General features: G+C 47.9%; 1 protein-coding gene across 1 annotated transcript; it reads right to left on the bottom strand.

Moving 5' to 3' along the window:
• Nucleotides 1–217: 217 nt before the first annotated feature.
• LOC114032258 (basic proline-rich protein-like) lies at nt 218–896 on the bottom strand. The gene is made up of 2 exons (XM_027847502.1): nt 664–896; nt 218–584 (listed from the first exon to the last, which is right to left on the bottom strand). The coding sequence occupies exons 1-2, from the start codon at nt 894–896 to the stop codon at nt 218–220; spliced, it is 600 nt and encodes a 199-aa protein (XP_027703303.1).
• Nucleotides 897–16364: the final 15468 nt, after the last annotated feature.

Below are 16364 nucleotides of genomic sequence, written 5' to 3'. Positions count from 1 at the left end.
CAGCCATCAAGTCAGTTTCCCTCGGCCCCGCCCCCTCCCGCCCGTCCGCGCGCAAGCCTGTTGCCTCGGCCCCGCCCATTTCTCCCTCTCACTCCTTCGGCCCCGCCCATCAGCCTTCTGCGCTCGCGCCAACGCTTCTCCTTCGACCCGGGCGTGCACAGCTCCTTCCCAATCATACTCCGGCCTGACTGCCTCGAACCAAGGGCCTGACTGCCAATCAATAAGCGGGATGGGGAAGGCAACGTAGCACGTGTTTTCGCCCCGCCCTCTCCAGCCACTCACAGGCTTCGAGCATTTCCATTGGCCAAGCCAGACGGGGCGGCCGCCCTGACGGCCAATGAGAGGAGAGGCTTCGATTCGGGGGCGGGCGGGAGCTCGGGGAACAACAGGCGCGCACTGGGTGCGGGCGACGCGGACGCGCGCCCCTCTCGCTCTCCCACTCCGCCCCTCTGGGGCGCGCAGTGGGCGGGGCCAGGCCGGAGGAAGCGTGTTGGGGGCGGGGCCGGGTGGCACGCGCTCCCCCGCGTGGAGCTGCGCTTCTGAGCCTTCTTCCCGGAGCAGGGGGCCCATCCCGGGAGGCCGGCCTGGAGGAGGGGGATCAGAGAGCTTACATGCTTGCCTTCCGCGAGCCCCACCGCCGTGCTAGTGTCGTGCCTGTCTTACAGAAGGGGACACTGAGCCTCGGGCACAGGGTCACGCAGCTGGGCAGGTCTCCCTGACTGCAAGCCCAGCGCTGCGGGAGAGGGGCGAGGGGGCGTGTCCTGGTCCGACTCCGCTCTGGACAGCTGGAGAGGAGGGCGACCGGCCCGGGGAAGGTCCGACGGACTTTGTACGTTTCGTCTTGTCTCTTGCTCCGGGATAGGATGTGATGTCAGCAGAGGACGGGGGTCTGGCATGCTGCAGGTGCCTAATGAATGCCCACTGGCTGACGGGCCCTGCAGTCCTAGGAGCCCTGACCGCTCTGCGGCCGCTGGACGTCCAGGAGACACTTTACCCCAAGCTGAACTCATTCCCTCCCCTCCCCCCTCCCCTTACCTGTTGCTGTCGAGGGCACCGACCCCGCCCCCCGCCAGCTTCCCAACCCGGGAGTCGTCCTGGACCCCTCACCGCCATGTCCAAGCTGCTGCCCAGGCCCGTCAGTTGTACCTTGCTAACGTTCCTCGAATAAGCCCCCTTCTCTCTTCCGATACTGCCCCCGCCCTGGTGCAGAACCCCCTCGCCATCGCCTGCACTATTGCAGTAGCCGCTGGGTGGGGTCCGCTGCTTCGAGCTCTCCCCACTTGGGTCATTCACCTACCGAAAAGGTTTTCCTAACGCGTAGGTCCGATCAAGTCTCCTTCCTTCTCGGTAAACTGCAACGGCTCCCTATCGCAAATACAGCACTCCCTGTTAGGCAGTCATAATCTACCCCCCCCCCCCCCCCCCCCCCCCCCCCTTCCCTCTCCTCTCACCCCTCCCTCCCCAACAGGTCCTCTTGGACAGGCCTTGGGCTTTGTCCGTTCCACGAGCATCTCTCAGCTCTGGCCATTCTCCCCTGCTGTCCCCCATGCCTGGCCTCTCTGCCTCCTCTGATCCAACTACTGCACCGACCTCCCCGGCTTCCTTTAAGTCCTAGTTATAATCCGACCTTCTACAGGAAGCCTTCTCCAGCGCCTCTTAATATCAGTGCCTTCCCTTTCTTATTTCCTATTCTGTCTATAATTTATTTGCTCATATGTTTGCTTGTTGTTTCTCTCATAGATCTTGAGCTCTTTGAGGGCAGGAACTGTCTTTTTGTATCCCCAGCATTTAGCTCAGTGCCTGGCATACAGGAAGTGCTTAATATATACTTATTGACCGAGTGGACAGGTAGGCAGTGGCCAGACCTCCATTTCACAGATGAAGAAACTGAGGGGAAAATTGACTTGCCCAGCGTCATACAGCCAATTAGTGGAATCTCTTAACTCTCTTCATCTTTTGGCTTTCCGTCTTTCCATCTTCTGGCTCTCCCCAGATGACATGGAAAATCTGACCATCACGTCCAGCATGTGTTGAAATCGCCCTTGCTCCCCATTGCCATTTCCAGCCTCTCCCCTGTCACCATCATTCAGCATCTGTTCCTTCTCTGAGATTTACAGTACTCATTAATCACTGACACCAGATCCTATCTACTAACCCTCACTTCCTTCTCCCACTTTTCTCAAGGAGGTCAGTACCTGCGTGATAAGTCTTCCTCTCCACACTAACCTTTACTTTATAATAAAGGATTTCAATGTGTCAAAAAAAATCCCAAATATTTTAGAATCCCAGTTCCTCAGTTTAATCAATTCCATGACCTGCATTTCCAATCCATCTGAGCTTCACCCTTGATCTCACCATATCCTTAAGTGTTGGGTGAAGAATTCTGAAATTTCTTTAACTGACCACACTCTATCATTCAGTCTGCAAGCAGGGGTGTGCTGAAACCAACTTGAACCAACCCACAAATCAATTGTTAAATTTTCAGAGTGGATATTTACACCTTGGAAATTGACAGATGCTAAAAATCAGGAATTTCTTGTCTGTCGATTGTCTCAGGTTGGGGAACCTGCAGCCTCGAGGCCGTGGCCTGGGTCCCTGGTCTAGACTTGAGAAAGTGATGGAGAAAATGTTAATAAAGATTAAGTGTAGCATTTCCCAGCACATCCCTGTGTCCCTCTTGATGCCTCACTCCTAAGACCACTCATCACTCTCACTTCTTGCTTCCTTCCCACCCATCTGACCACTCCTTCTCAGTCTGCTTTGCTGGACCACCATCCCTTAACCGTAGTGTTCCCCAACGCTCTGTACTGGGTCTTTTTCTTTGCCTTCACTGTCTCTTGGTGACCTCACCGACCACCCTGGGTTTAATTACCATCTTTCTGCAGTTACATGGAAGTGGGTAAAAATGAATTTTTTTTAAAAAAGAAATGAGAGGCCTACTCTAAGTTGCCTCCCTGAGAACCAGCTGAGAAGTCTTGTCTCCCACCTGACCATGGTGGTTGTAAGCACACAGTTGTCTATGTACCTTCAGATTTATTCTTTCCTGATCTTAAGCAAACAAGTGCTCTGGGATAGGAGTGTTCAGATGACCTTATAAGTTTGGGAGGTTCAGAGGTGCCATCAGTGGTCAGAGATGAATGCAGGCAGCTAGCAGCATCCATTGGGAGAGACTCCCAGATCTGGAGATCTAGCCCTGGGCTCACTCATCTTCTCCATTATCAGCTGCATATGAGACATTTCTAGTTAGATTTCCCATGGGCATGTCAAATTAATATGCCCATAAATATCTCATTCCTCTCCAGACTGAACTTTGAACTTTCTCTACCATGCCCCAGAAACCTCTACATCCTGGAAGTTCATTCCAGTCCGGGAATCCACACATTGGAAAGAGGAAAAGGACCTGTTTACACAAAGGTATTTTGGTGGTGGCTAAGAATCAGAAATTAAGGGGATGCCCGTCAATTAGAGAATGGCTGAACTAGATGTGGTATGTGATTGTAATGGAATATTATGTGTGCTGTGTGTGATCCGATGACATTTGGAGGTCTCCTCAAGCACGTAGAGCCTGGCTTGGGGGGTGGGGAGAGGAGGTTTGAAACTCAGGATTGATACAGACTCAGGCTCGGGCTGCTTTGAGTGATTTTAGAAAAACCTGGAAAGACTTATATGAACTGATGCGGAGTGAAGTGAACAGAACCAGGAGAACATTGTACACAGCAGTAGCAATAGTTTTATGATGAACAAGTGTGAATGACTTAGCTCTTCTCAGCAATCCCAAAGGACTCATGATGAGAAATGCTATCTGCCTCCAGAGAAAGAATGGATGGCATCTGAATACAGATCAAAGCATACCATTTTCTCTTTCTTTCTCTCTCTTTTTCTTCCTTCCTTTCTCTTTCTATCTTTCTTTTTTCTTTCTTTGATCTTTCTTCCACAAAATGATTAACATGGAAATAAGTTCTACATGATTGCACATGTATAACCTATATCAGATTGCTAATCATCTGGAGGGGAGGGGAAAGATGGAGGGAGAAAATTTGGAACTCAAAATTTAAAAAAAAAAGAATGTTAAAAATGTTTTTACATGGAAGTGGGTAAAAATGAATTTTTTTTAAAAAAGGAATGAGAGGCCTACTCTAAGTTGCCTCCCTGAGAGCCAGCTGAGGAGTCTTGTCTCCCACCTGACCATGGTGGTTGTAAGCACACAGTTGTCTATGTACCTTCAGATTTATTCTTTCCTGATCTTAAGCAAACAAGTGCTCTGGGATAGGAGTGTTCAGATGACCTTATAAGTTTGGGAGGTTCAGAGGTGCCATCAGTGGTCAGAGATGAATGCAGGCAGCTAGCAGCATCCATTGGGAGTTGCCAGTGGCAATGAAATCAGCTGCAATAGGGGTTCAGAAATAGTTCCCCAATAGTTGGCAGGTGCCCCTTTGCCACACATGTTCTCCACCCAAAGGCCTCAGTACCATTGTGCTTTAAATTTGAGGTCACCCTCCCTGTGGCTGTTGGGTGGGTTTTTGGGACAGTGTGCCCCAGGATTTGAGGGTTATGTTTTGTACCAACTGTTCTTACCAAGCCATCTGTAAATGGTAAATATCTGGCTGGCTGCCTGATTGCCGATGAAGAGCATATGGGTGGAGGCTCAGGAGCCATAGTATTCAAAATAGTCCCTCAGGGCTACCTTTAGAACCCTTAGACAGTAGTGAGTAGCAACTGTGATTCTGGACACCCCAAGTCATGAAGTGAGGTTAAAAAAGTGATCCCAGAGGAAGTGCTACATATCTGTTTTGTATGTATATATGTACATTTTGCCTCTCCTTATACAATGTAAACTCTTTGATATGCCTAGCACCTATAATACTGCCTGACACATTTCAGTTGTTTTTCAGTGCTTTCAATCATGTCCTACTCTTCACAACCCCATTTGGGGTTTCTTGTCAAAGATGCTGGCGTGGTTTGCCATTCCTTTTCCAGCTCATTTGACAGATAAGGAAACTGAGGCAAACAGGATTAAGTGACTTGCACAAGGTTACTCAGCTAGTAAGTGTCTGAGGCTAGATTTGAACTTGGGAAGATGAGTCTTCCTGATTTCAGGCACTGCAGTGCCACCTAGCAGCCCTACCTGACACATAAGAGTTCTTAATAAATGCTTTCTAATTTACTTATTGATTTACACTCGGTGTAATCCAGCCAAACTGGCCTTGCTGTTTCTTGTGCATGACGCTTCATCCCATCTCCATGCATTTGCCCAGACAATTGTCACCCTTCCCTGGAATGCACTCCTTCCTCATCTCCGCTCTCCTTCACAGCTCAACTCAAGTGGCACCTTCTCCCTGAGGTATCTCCTATTCACCCTGTCCAGGGGCAATACCTCCCCTAACCAAAATTAAAAAACAAAGCTTCCTTGTCTTAATTGTGTATCTACTGTTGGGCATAATTACATATGTACGTGATGTCTCCCCTGTGAGGGCAGACACTGTTCCATCTTTGATATCTCCAGCACGTAGCACGGTGCTTGGCTCATAGCAGGTGCTTAGTAAATGATGGATTGATTGGTTGATTGAATCCTGGTCTTCTGAGTCCAAGCCCACTGCTCAGATTAAAATGTTGTTAGACTGGAAAGGAGAAGGAATCCCTTGGTCCAACTCCCTCATCATACAGATGTAGAAAGAGTCCTGGAGAGAGGAAGTGACTTTTCCCAGTTTGGAGCTCTATTATAATTGCTGACCTTGTGGCACAGTGGATAGAGCACTGGTCTTGGAACCAGGAAGACTTATCATCCTGAGTTCAAATCTAGCCTCAGATACTCACTAGCTATGTGACCCTGGGCAGGTCACTTAACCCTACTTGCCTCAGTTTCCTTATCTGTCAAATGAGCTGAAGAAGGATGTGGCAAACCACTCCAATATCTCAGCCAAGAAGACCTCAGAAGGGGTCATGAAGAGCCAGCTACGACTGAAACAACCGAACGACAAAAGCGGAACCCTGTGAGATTCGCAAGCCACACTTGGCTGCCTCATTGTTTGACCACCAATGTGGGAATTCATGATGTTGATCAGAACTTGTCCTCCCCATACATATGCTTAACCAGAACCAACCTACTAATCAATAAGCATTTATTAAGCACCCACTGTGTGCCAGGCACTGTGCCAGGTGCTCGGGATGCCAAGACAAAATGAATCAACCTCAGCCCACAAGGAATTAATATTCTATTAAAATATCTAGAATAGTTGTATAGAAGCGTACACAAAGTCATTACATGCAGATTCAATACCAAATAAATCCAGGGGAGCTAGGGAGGGAGGGCACTAGTAGGTGGGGAGATCAGGGAAGGTTTCACAGAGAAGGTGGTATTTGAGTGGAGCTTTGAAGAAAGCCGAGCATTCTGAGCAGCAGAGGTGAGGAGGGCATTCTGGAGAGAAGGCACAGCCAGTTCAAACACGTGGAGGTGGGAGATAGGTGAGGAACAGCAGGAAGATTGGTTTGGCCACACTGTAGTAATGTATGCTAAGCCTGAAAAGTTTGGCTGGAACACTAATTGATAAATAAAACTAGAATCAGGGGGTTTTTTTGGAGGAAAAAACTAATAAAATATATAACCAGTTAGCTAAACTGATTTTAAAAAGAGAGAGGACAGCCAAATTATCTGTATCAAAAATGTAAAGGAACTTACAGTAATTGAAGATGAAATAAAGGAATTCTCAGCAATTGTTTTTCTAATCATATGCTGGGAAACTAGGTGGACAGAGTGCTGGACCCGGAATCAGGAAGACCTGAGTTCAAATCCAACCTTGGACATTTACTAGCTGTGTGACTCTGGGCAAGTTGCTTTACCCTGCTTGCCTCAGTTTCCTCATCTTTAAAATGTGCTGGAGAAGACAATGACAAACCACTTCAGTATCTTTGCCAAGAAAATCCCAAATGGGGTCATAAAGAGTCAGACATTACTTAAACAACTGAACAACAATAAATTATATGCTAACAAAACTGATTACTTAGAAATAGATAAATACTTGCAAAGCTATAAAATACTCAGATTAACAAAAGAAGAAATAGACTTTTTAAGTAACTGAATGTTAGAAAAAGAAATCAAACAAGCCATGAATGAACTCATAAAAAAACTTTCAGGATCAGATAGATTCACAAGCAAATTTCACCAAATATTCAAAGATCAATGAATTCGAATACTACATAAACTGTTTGCAATAATCATAGAAGACACCATTCCAATTCTTTTCTATGATACAAATATGGGGGGCAGCTCGGTGGCACAGTGGCTAGAGCACTGGCCCTGGATTCAGGAGGACCTGAGTTCAAATCCGACCTCAGACACATAACACTTACTAGCTGTGTGACCCTAGTCAAGTCACTTAACCCCCATTGCCCAACCCCCCCAAAAAAATATGATGCAAATATGGTCTTGATATCAAACCAGGGAGAGACAAAGCACAGAAATAAAACTGTAGACCAATGTACCTAATGAACATTAATGCAAAAATGTTTAATATTACTAACTAGGCTAAAACATCATATTAGAAAGATTACAGGTTGGGTTTATATGATGAATACAGGATTGGTTCAACATAAGAAAGGCTACAAATATACACATACATACATATATACCATGTTAATAACATAAATAATAAAAATCACATGATTTATAGGATTTGATGCTGAAAAGGCTTTTAATAAAATCTAATACTCATTTCTATGAAAAATCCTAGAAATCAGAGGAATAAAAGGACCTTCCCTTAACACAGCAAATAGTATCTATCTAAATCCACGTGTGTATGTGTGTGTGTGTATCAATGGAGAAACATTAGAGGTCTTTCTAATAAGATCAGGGGCAAAGCAAGGATGGCTATTATCACCACAGCTGTTTAACAGTGCTAGAAATACTAGACAAGAAAAAGAAATCGACTGAATCTGCATAGGCAAAGACAAAACAAAATGATCAATTTCTGTAGGTGATATGACAGTATATTCAGAATCCTAGAAAGTCAGCTAAAAATTAATTGAAATAACAACCTCATCAACGTTGCAAAATACAAGATTAAATGAGATACTATTTGTAAAGTACTCAGCATGTGTTTAGTACATATTATTGTTGCTCAGTCATGTCAGATTCTTCATGACCTCTTATGGGGTTTTCTTGGCAAAGATACTGGAGTGGTTTGCCATTTCCTTCTTCAGTAGATTAAGTAGAGATTAAATGACTTGCCCAAGGACGCACAGCTAGTTTTCATCTGAGGTCGGATTTGAGCTCAGGTCTTCCTGACTCCAAGCTCAGTACTGTATCCCCTGCAGTGCCACCTAGCTGCTTCTGAGACAAACGGAGGTGAAATGACTTGTCCAGGGTCACACAGCTAGTCAGTGTCTGAGGTGAAAGTAACCTTAGAGATGATCCAATTTAGTCTCTAGCATCTCTGACCAGAAACCTTCTACCTCTACTTAAAGACTCCTTCTTTCCCTTCCCCCATGTTCAGGGCAGCCCATTCTCCTTTGGACAGTTTTCCTCACATCAAACCTAAATTTGCCTCACTGCAGCTTCTACACATGACTCCCAATTCAGACCTTAAAGGCCAAGGCGGGCAAGTTAAGTGGCCCCTGTATTTATTTAACAAGCATTTATTAAGCTCCTACCATAGGCTAGAGGCAGCTGAGTGGTGCAGTGGATAGATTGCTAGGCCTAGAGTCAGGAAGACTCTCTTTCCTGAGTTCAAATCTGGCCTCAGACACTTACTAGCCATGTGACCCTGGGTGAGTCACTTCACCCTGTTAGCCTCAGTTTCCTCCTCTGTAAAATGAGCTGGAGAAGGACACGGCAGGCCACTCCGGTATCTCTGCCAAGAAAACCCAAAACGGGGTCATGAAGAGCCAGACATGACTGAAGTGACTGACCAGAACGGCAGGCCTTCTGCCGTATACTTGGTATATATCGAAAACAAATAAGCCACACTATTTACCGGCCCTTTCAGAGGGGATTTTCTGTTAGCCGCTTGACAAGTTGGTCAGCCCCCTCTGTGCGCCCCAGTCTCCTCTCCTCCAGGCTCCACATCCCTGGCTCCTCCAGCCAATGGTCCTGTGGCACAGCCTGCAGTTCTCTCTTCATCCCTTGCCAGTCTCAAAGCTGCCGCTGTCCCTGTCAGTATTAGTCTGAACCCGGCTCCCCTCTCTGTGGAAGAGAAAGCCGAAGCCGGGGAAAGGGAGTCGTGGGCCCAATTGGCACAGCTCTCGAATGAGCAGAACAATAACGTGAGCCCGGACCTTCTGAATCCTGGGCCAGGGTCCGTTCCACGCAGACCCAGGAGGTTACTGGACTCTCCCGGGGGCGTTGGCTGTTCCAATGCGGTGGCAGCGGCTGAGCCTGTGCTCCCTGCAGGGGTAGAGGCGGCTGCTGCTTGTCGCTGCAGCTTTGTTCCCAGGAGCTTCAAGGGGCTCAGGAGTGAACTGCAGGTGCTCGTTTGTTCACGCCTTCATTTGTTTGTTCGTTTGTTTGCTCTACCCTGGCGATGGCTTCTGCCACCTTTGTCTTGAGCTGCGGCAGAAGCTCCCTTGTACAGCCCAGTGCAGGCAGGTCAGTGGCTAGGAACAGGCTGTTTCCTCGGAGGTGGCCTGATGCTGGTGACCTTTGATATCAGCGGCCCCCATGGGCCTTGGTAGGGAAGCAGGTGGAGGAATGGGCTTGGTGCCCAGTCCTCAGGCAGGCCCCCTGAGTGTATTACCCTCCTCGGCCCTGGCCTCCAGCCAGGAGCTTCCCTTTCATCCCATTCCAGGCAGTCCTCATCCCTCCCTCAACTCAGGGGTTTGCAGGTAACAGCCTAATACATGAAGGAATGAGTAAAGCATTTATTAGCCTGTATTGAGAAAGTATTATTTTATAGCAATAAAAAAAATTATTATTAAATTTTATTCCATTTTAATTAAATAGTTAAATATTATTAAGAACCCTTATTATATGCCAAGTAGGGCAGCTGGGTGGTATAGTGGATAGAGTTCCAGGGAAGACCTGAGTTCAAATCCAACTTCAGATACTTACTAGCTGTGTGACCCTGGGCAAGTCACTTAACCTGTTTGCCTCAGTTTCCTCCTCTGTAAAATGAGCAGGGAAAGGAAATGGCAAACCACTCCAGTGTCTTTGCCAAGAAGACCCCAAATGGAGTCATGAAGAGTCAGACATGACTGAAATGACTGAACAGCAACAACAAAAATATGCCGGGCACCAGGCTTGAACTTGGGGATACAAATAGAAAAGCAGAGACAGCCCTTTCTGTCAAGGAGCTCACTCCCATACTAAGGGGGAGATAACACCTGTAGGAGGTCCTCGAGGTCCTTAGGGCTCAGTAAGAAAGCAGAGGGAGATGCATTTTCTTTAATGCCATATACACTGATAAAATTACATCCATATCTGATGTTGAGCCATCTGACCATGCCAAGGCCTGTGGGGGTGAGAACTTTGTTCTAGGTCTTTTGAAGAGCTGAGGAGGTGAGGGTTCCACACCTGCAGAAGCAGTTGGCAGGTGACATCTCTACAGGGGTTGCTCCCCAGGATGGTGGTTATGGGGGCTGGGATGGAAGTAGGGCTGGTGGTCTGAAGGGCACTGCCATTCCCGGGGCCCTTGGGCTGAGCCTATCAGTAGTAGCTGGTAAGTGTTAGCAGTGTTGACAAGGCTAGTAACTTCTCCACAGTAATCGCTCCCTCGATGATGGCTATGGGGACCAAGACAGAAGCAGGGCTGGTGATGTGGAGGGCACTGCCATTCCTGGAGCCCTTCAGCTCAGGAGCCAGGGCCATCTCCACTGGGACGACGGGAAGATGGCGGTCAAGGTGGTGGTGGTGGTGGTGGTGGTTTGACCCACCTGTCACATGATGCCTCCTGTCTCTCCTTCAGATTGCCTTCCTGCTTTAGCAAGGCTGACTTGCATATGAATATTGGGCTCAAGGTATTATCCTTCCCAGAAGTATTCGTATTTTAATAGGGTCCTCTTAAAGGTCCCAAGAAATCATCTAGTGAATGTTGATTGGGAGAGTTGAGAACAAGGTGCCAGGAAAGGAGCAGCTGCAAAGAGGCAGATTTCAGTTTGAAGTTGAGATCTCCTAACACTCAGAGCTTCCCCTCGAAGTGAGAGGGGTTGTCACAAGGTGGTAGGGCCCCGCCCCTTCAGGTAACTAAGCAGAGCCTGGAGGGGGATTGGTCATGTGCCAGCTAGACTAAATAGCATCTGAGACTCTTCACAATGGATATTTAAAAAATCCCAACTCTGTCATTTGCTGGCTCTTTGGTTTGAGGCAAATCACTGAGCCTCTCTGAGACTCAGTTTCCTCATCTGTAAAGGGAGGGCAGCTAGATGGCCCAGTGGATAGAGTTCTGAGCTTCATACACTTAGCTGTGTGTCCCTGGGCAAGTCACTTCACCCTGTTAGCCTCAGTTTCCTCATGTGTAAAATGAACTGGAAGAGGAAATGGCAAACCATCCAGTTTCTCTGCCAAGAAAACCCCAAATGGAGTCATGAAGAGTTGGACACAACTGAAATGACTGAAGAGCAACAAAAAAGTAAGGCTAGATCATCTCCCCTGGCTGATGAGGTGGTTGTGAGGACCACAGAAGAGGATTGGAAAGTCCTTCCCTTCAGTACAGGGCTGGAGGTACTAACACTGCTAAGTGTGGAGGCCTGTGCCAAGTACCGAAGCTTGCAGAAAGTTTGTAGAAGTTTGTAGAAACATAAAGCATGGTGGCTTCCCAGAAGGAGCTAGTAGAATCCCTCCTGCTTGCCTTAAGAGGTGAAATGACTCACCTACAGTCACACAGGTAGTGTGTGTGGCAGAACCAGGATTCTAACTCAGCTCCTTCGACTTGAGGTCCAGCTTTCTTTCCATTGCTCCAGACTGCCATCCCTATTCTATTCCTGCCTCGAGCTTTCCTAGGGGGCTTTGTCTGGCCTCTCCTTTTGCCTCTGCCTCAGTCTACCTTGTATAAGATTTATTTGTGCCCATGTTGTGTGCCCCCTATTAAACGGGAAGTTTGAAAAGAGAAGGGACCCGTTGCTTCACCCTGGCATCCCTAGCCCTTGGTGATTTATGCATTGGAATGTAATTGGGCGCTGGAAGCAGGCTTGTTAGCCAGTGAAGGGGGAGAAATCTGGGGCTGGGGGACCTGACTTGCACCTAAGGAATTACCTACTCTGTCCACACAGGCTGTGGTAGCATGGTGCACTGCAAAGGACCTGGGAGCTCAGCCCTTGTTACTAAGAGCCATGAGTGGAAGGGACGGGAATAAGCATTTATCCAATGCCTACTGTGTGCCAGGCACCACATCCTGGGCCCCTGTCTATCAAGTGAGGAAAATGACTCCTATGAGATCAAGGTGCCATCCAACTCCAGGAAAATGTGATTGGGTCTTGGTTGTCTGCTCTGTTTGGACGAAGGTCTACACTGGCTCTCAGCCTCCTTAGAGGATACTAGAGGGCCGGATTCCCATCCATCGCCGTAGATATCCGGAGAGCGACTCAGGCTGCCATCGCCTCCTAATTCGGCTAAGTTTCTTTGGCAAACCTCTCCCCACTTCAATGGATCCTCGCTCCACGCAGAAGCAGAAAGGGATCTTCCCTGTTACCGCCACAGGCCCTACTGGCCTAGTCATGATGCTTGGTTTCCCATCTCCATACCTTTGCACACGTGGTCCCCTACGCTTAGAACACTTAGAATCTGGCTTCAGACAAAACTCAGCTCCAATGCTACCCTCTATACGAAGCATTTCCTGATCCCCCCAGCCGCTAGTGACCTCCCTCCCCAAGCCAACTCATATTCATTTTGTACACGTTTCTGAACATAAATATTGTCTCCCCATTTCGAAGGCAGGGACTGTCACTAGTAGTTACAAGGTCTGGTACGTAATTTTGTTGTTCAGTTATGTCCAAATCTTCCTGACCTCATTTGGGATTTTCTTGGCAAAGATACTGGAGTGGTTTGTCATTCCCTTCTCCAGTTCAATTTCCAAATGAGCGAACTGAGGCAAACTGGATTAAGCGAGTTGCCCAGGGTCACACAGTCAGTAAGTGTCCGAGGTCAGATTTGAACTCAGGTCCTCCTGACCCCAGGGCCTGTGCTCTATGCACTGTACTTTTTAGCTGCCCAAAGCGTATTAACAGAAGCTTAATAAATGACTCTTGATTGTTTGATTGCCTGATTGAACCAAGTTATCAATGAACCTTTTCCAAATTCCCATACTCCCTTGGGAATATCTCGCCATAGATTAAAACTCATTCCTAGAACAGTATTTCCTGAACTGCGTCATACAGAACCCTCCCTTCGGTGTGATGTGGATAGAGGCTTTGGGAAAATTCAGTAGTAATGATACTTTCATCTACAGATAACAACTATGAGACTACGTACCTCCCATTTTCCTATATGAATATAGGCTCAACTTCCTCAGTTTCGTTCTCCAATTTCTCAAACTTTCCTTTGCCCTGGAACTACCACATAGCCCCAGATCTTTATAATCCCATCACTATCTTGTAAATCCCACAGTCCTGTGGCCTCTTTCACTGGCAAAATACTGCCCAGGGCAGTAGTCAATCGCCTTTTGTTTTCCAAACTAACTTATATTCACTTTCCTTGTTTCTCGCTCCGCCAGCTGGACCCCAAAGGCAGCAGAGAGATGTTCAATGGCAATAGGAAGGATGCCACACAGAACCAAGCGTGACTGGCATTGAAGAACAGGTGGGAAAGGTGTCACGGAGGACGCAGGGGCCAAACTCAGTTGGAAACAGGGCCGCTGATCTCTGCTTAAGGATCCCTATAGGCCTCGTATTGACTTGGGTTTAAAATGTAATGTGTTTTATGACATGTGAATGTAAACTGTGTGATATGTAATGTAACGTATTTTATTATGTTTTATTTACTTTGTTAAATATTTCCCAATTACATTTTAAACTTGCTCAGGCAGCATGTTTGATACATCTGCTCTCAGAGACATAGGTTGGGGAAAACAGGGGTCCTAGTCCTCCTTTTAGGTGTTGTCAGGAGGGGGAGATGAGGAGGGGAGAGTGTTTGAGGCATGGGGGACACGCACAGAGTTGGGAGAATGTGTAACTTGTTCGTAGAACAGCAAGAAGGACGGTGTCATTGGATCAAAGGGCGTGTGTGTGTGTGTGTGTGTGTGTGTGTGTGTGTGTGATGGAAGACGACTGGGGGGAGGTCATATGAGGCTTTGAGCACCAGAGGATTTGACATTTGATCCTCGAGGTGATAGGGAGCCCCTGGAGTTTACTGAGGAGGGGGAGGGACACTGGGGACTTACTCTTTGGGAAAATCACTTTCTCAGTTAAATGGAGGATGGACTGGAGTGGAGAGAGACCAGAGACAGGCAGCCCCACCCCAGCTGCTATGACAACGGTGCAGGTGTAAGGGATGAGGGTCTGCACTAGGGTGGGAGCTGTGTCAGAGGACAGAAGAAGGTGTAGTTGATCGATACTACAAAGGCAGGAATGAATGGCCTTGGCAGCAGCTTGGATATGAGGGTGGGGCGGAGGGCAGTGTAAGAGAGGGTGAGGGATCCAGGATGCTTCCTAGCCTGTGACGCTAGGGGCTGGGACGATCATGTTGCCCACTGCAGTAACAGGGAAGGTGGGGCAAGGGGAGGGGCATTAGGGGAAAAGCTGAGCTGAGGTTTGGGGGAGTTTAAAATGTCTATGTGACATCCAGAGATAACTAACAGGCAGTTGGAGGTGTGAGACTGGAGGTCAGAAGGGAGGGTTAGGGCTGGATAAGGAGATCTGAGAATCTGCATGGAGATGATCATTGAATCTGTGGGAGCTGATGAGCCCGTCAAATGAAATAGTCTAGAGCAGGGTTGGGGAGAAAGAGGCCCAGGCTAGAGGCCTGGGGATTATCCACCTTTAGCAAGCACAGCTGGATCACCAGCAAAGGAAACTGGGGTCTTTTTTTTTTTTCCTTTTTAGGCAATTGGGGTCAAGTGACTTGCCCAGAGTCACACAGCTAGTAAGTGTCAAGTGTTTGGTCTGAGGCTGGATTTGAACTCAGGTCCTCCTGACTTCAGGGCCGGTGCTCTATCCACTGAGCCATCTAACTTCCCCCGACTGAGGTCTTCTTAAGGAGTTTAGACAAAAACAGCAAACGACAGATGGGACAATGATGTGGAAAGACAGATCAAGTGGGGATTTTTGAGGACAGGGGAGACTCAGACATGTTTGGAGACAGAAGGGGAGAAGCCAATAGAGAAGGAGAGATAAAGATAAGTGAGGGAGTGGGGATGATAGGAGGGCAGTTTGCTAGAGGAGCAGAGATGGAACGGGTAATCCCATTGCATGTAGCGGGGCTGGCCTTGGCAAAGGGAAGTTTCAGTTCATCATGTGAGTCAAGAAAAAGGAGGTGATGGTGGCCAAAGGCGTCTGGGGGATGTGGGATAAGGAGGAGGGGGCACAAGGGAGCTGTCAGTGAGTGGCCTCAGTTTTTTGCAGTAAACTATGAGGCAGGGTTCTCAGGTGACAGGGTAAGGCAAAGAGGAACCCTGAGAGGTTTAGGAGCGACGCAAAGGTTTGGAAGAGCTGCGATGGGACATTGAGGTAATTAGGAAGTTGTGAAAGGAATTCCTGGCAGCAGTGAGCACCCCGTTGAGGTTCTGTGGCATGACTTTGTAGAGGACCCAGTCAGGAGGGTTTCACGATTCTCTTCATCTTTGTTTAAGCAGCAGCTGGTAGAGCCAAGGCTGAGGCTTGGCGGGACATGATTAGTGATATGGCTAAGGGGTAAGGGACTCAGGAGAAGAGGACAGGGTGTCGTTGAACTGGTTTGCCAAGGAGCCGAGATGGGGAAGCAAAGAGAATGCAGCCAGTTCAGGAATGATGGCCTGGGGGGAAAAACTGATGGATTGTAGGATTGGACGTCTCAGTGAGAATGAACAGGGTTCAGGGTTACAAGGCTAATTTCAGAGTTCATGAACATAAAAGGAGTGTATTTTGGGACGATGGCAAGATCAAGGGAATGACCATCTCTATGTGTGGCTGTGTGGGGTGGAGGAGGTCATGGGAAATGACTAGGGAGAGGAACCAGGAGCTTAGGGGGAGGGAGTCAGGATGCATTTTGAAGTCCCCAAGTATGAGGATGTGAGTTGGCAAAAAGAAAAAGATTGCGAGCCCAGTACTGACTGTGACCATTGAGGAAGGCAGGGGCGTGGCCTGGAGTTCAGCAGACAGCAGGTATCAGAATTTTGGTAGATATGGATTGCATGTAAGAGAGGTTATTGAGTGATGGTGGGAGGTGGGGAGCCTGAAAGTGGAAGCAGGGAGGCTTCCATTTCCCTCAGCTCAGCTAGTGTGTGTGTGTGTGGTGTGTGTGTGTG

This window comes from Vombatus ursinus, unplaced genomic scaffold, assembly GCF_900497805.2.
Source record: "Vombatus ursinus unplaced genomic scaffold, bare-nosed wombat genome assembly UNPS02015411.1, whole genome shotgun sequence".
NCBI lineage: Eukaryota > Metazoa > Chordata > Mammalia > Diprotodontia > Vombatidae > Vombatus > Vombatus ursinus.
Note: the sequence above shows the minus strand (reverse complement) of the source record. Positions and strands in the feature narration are given on the sequence as shown.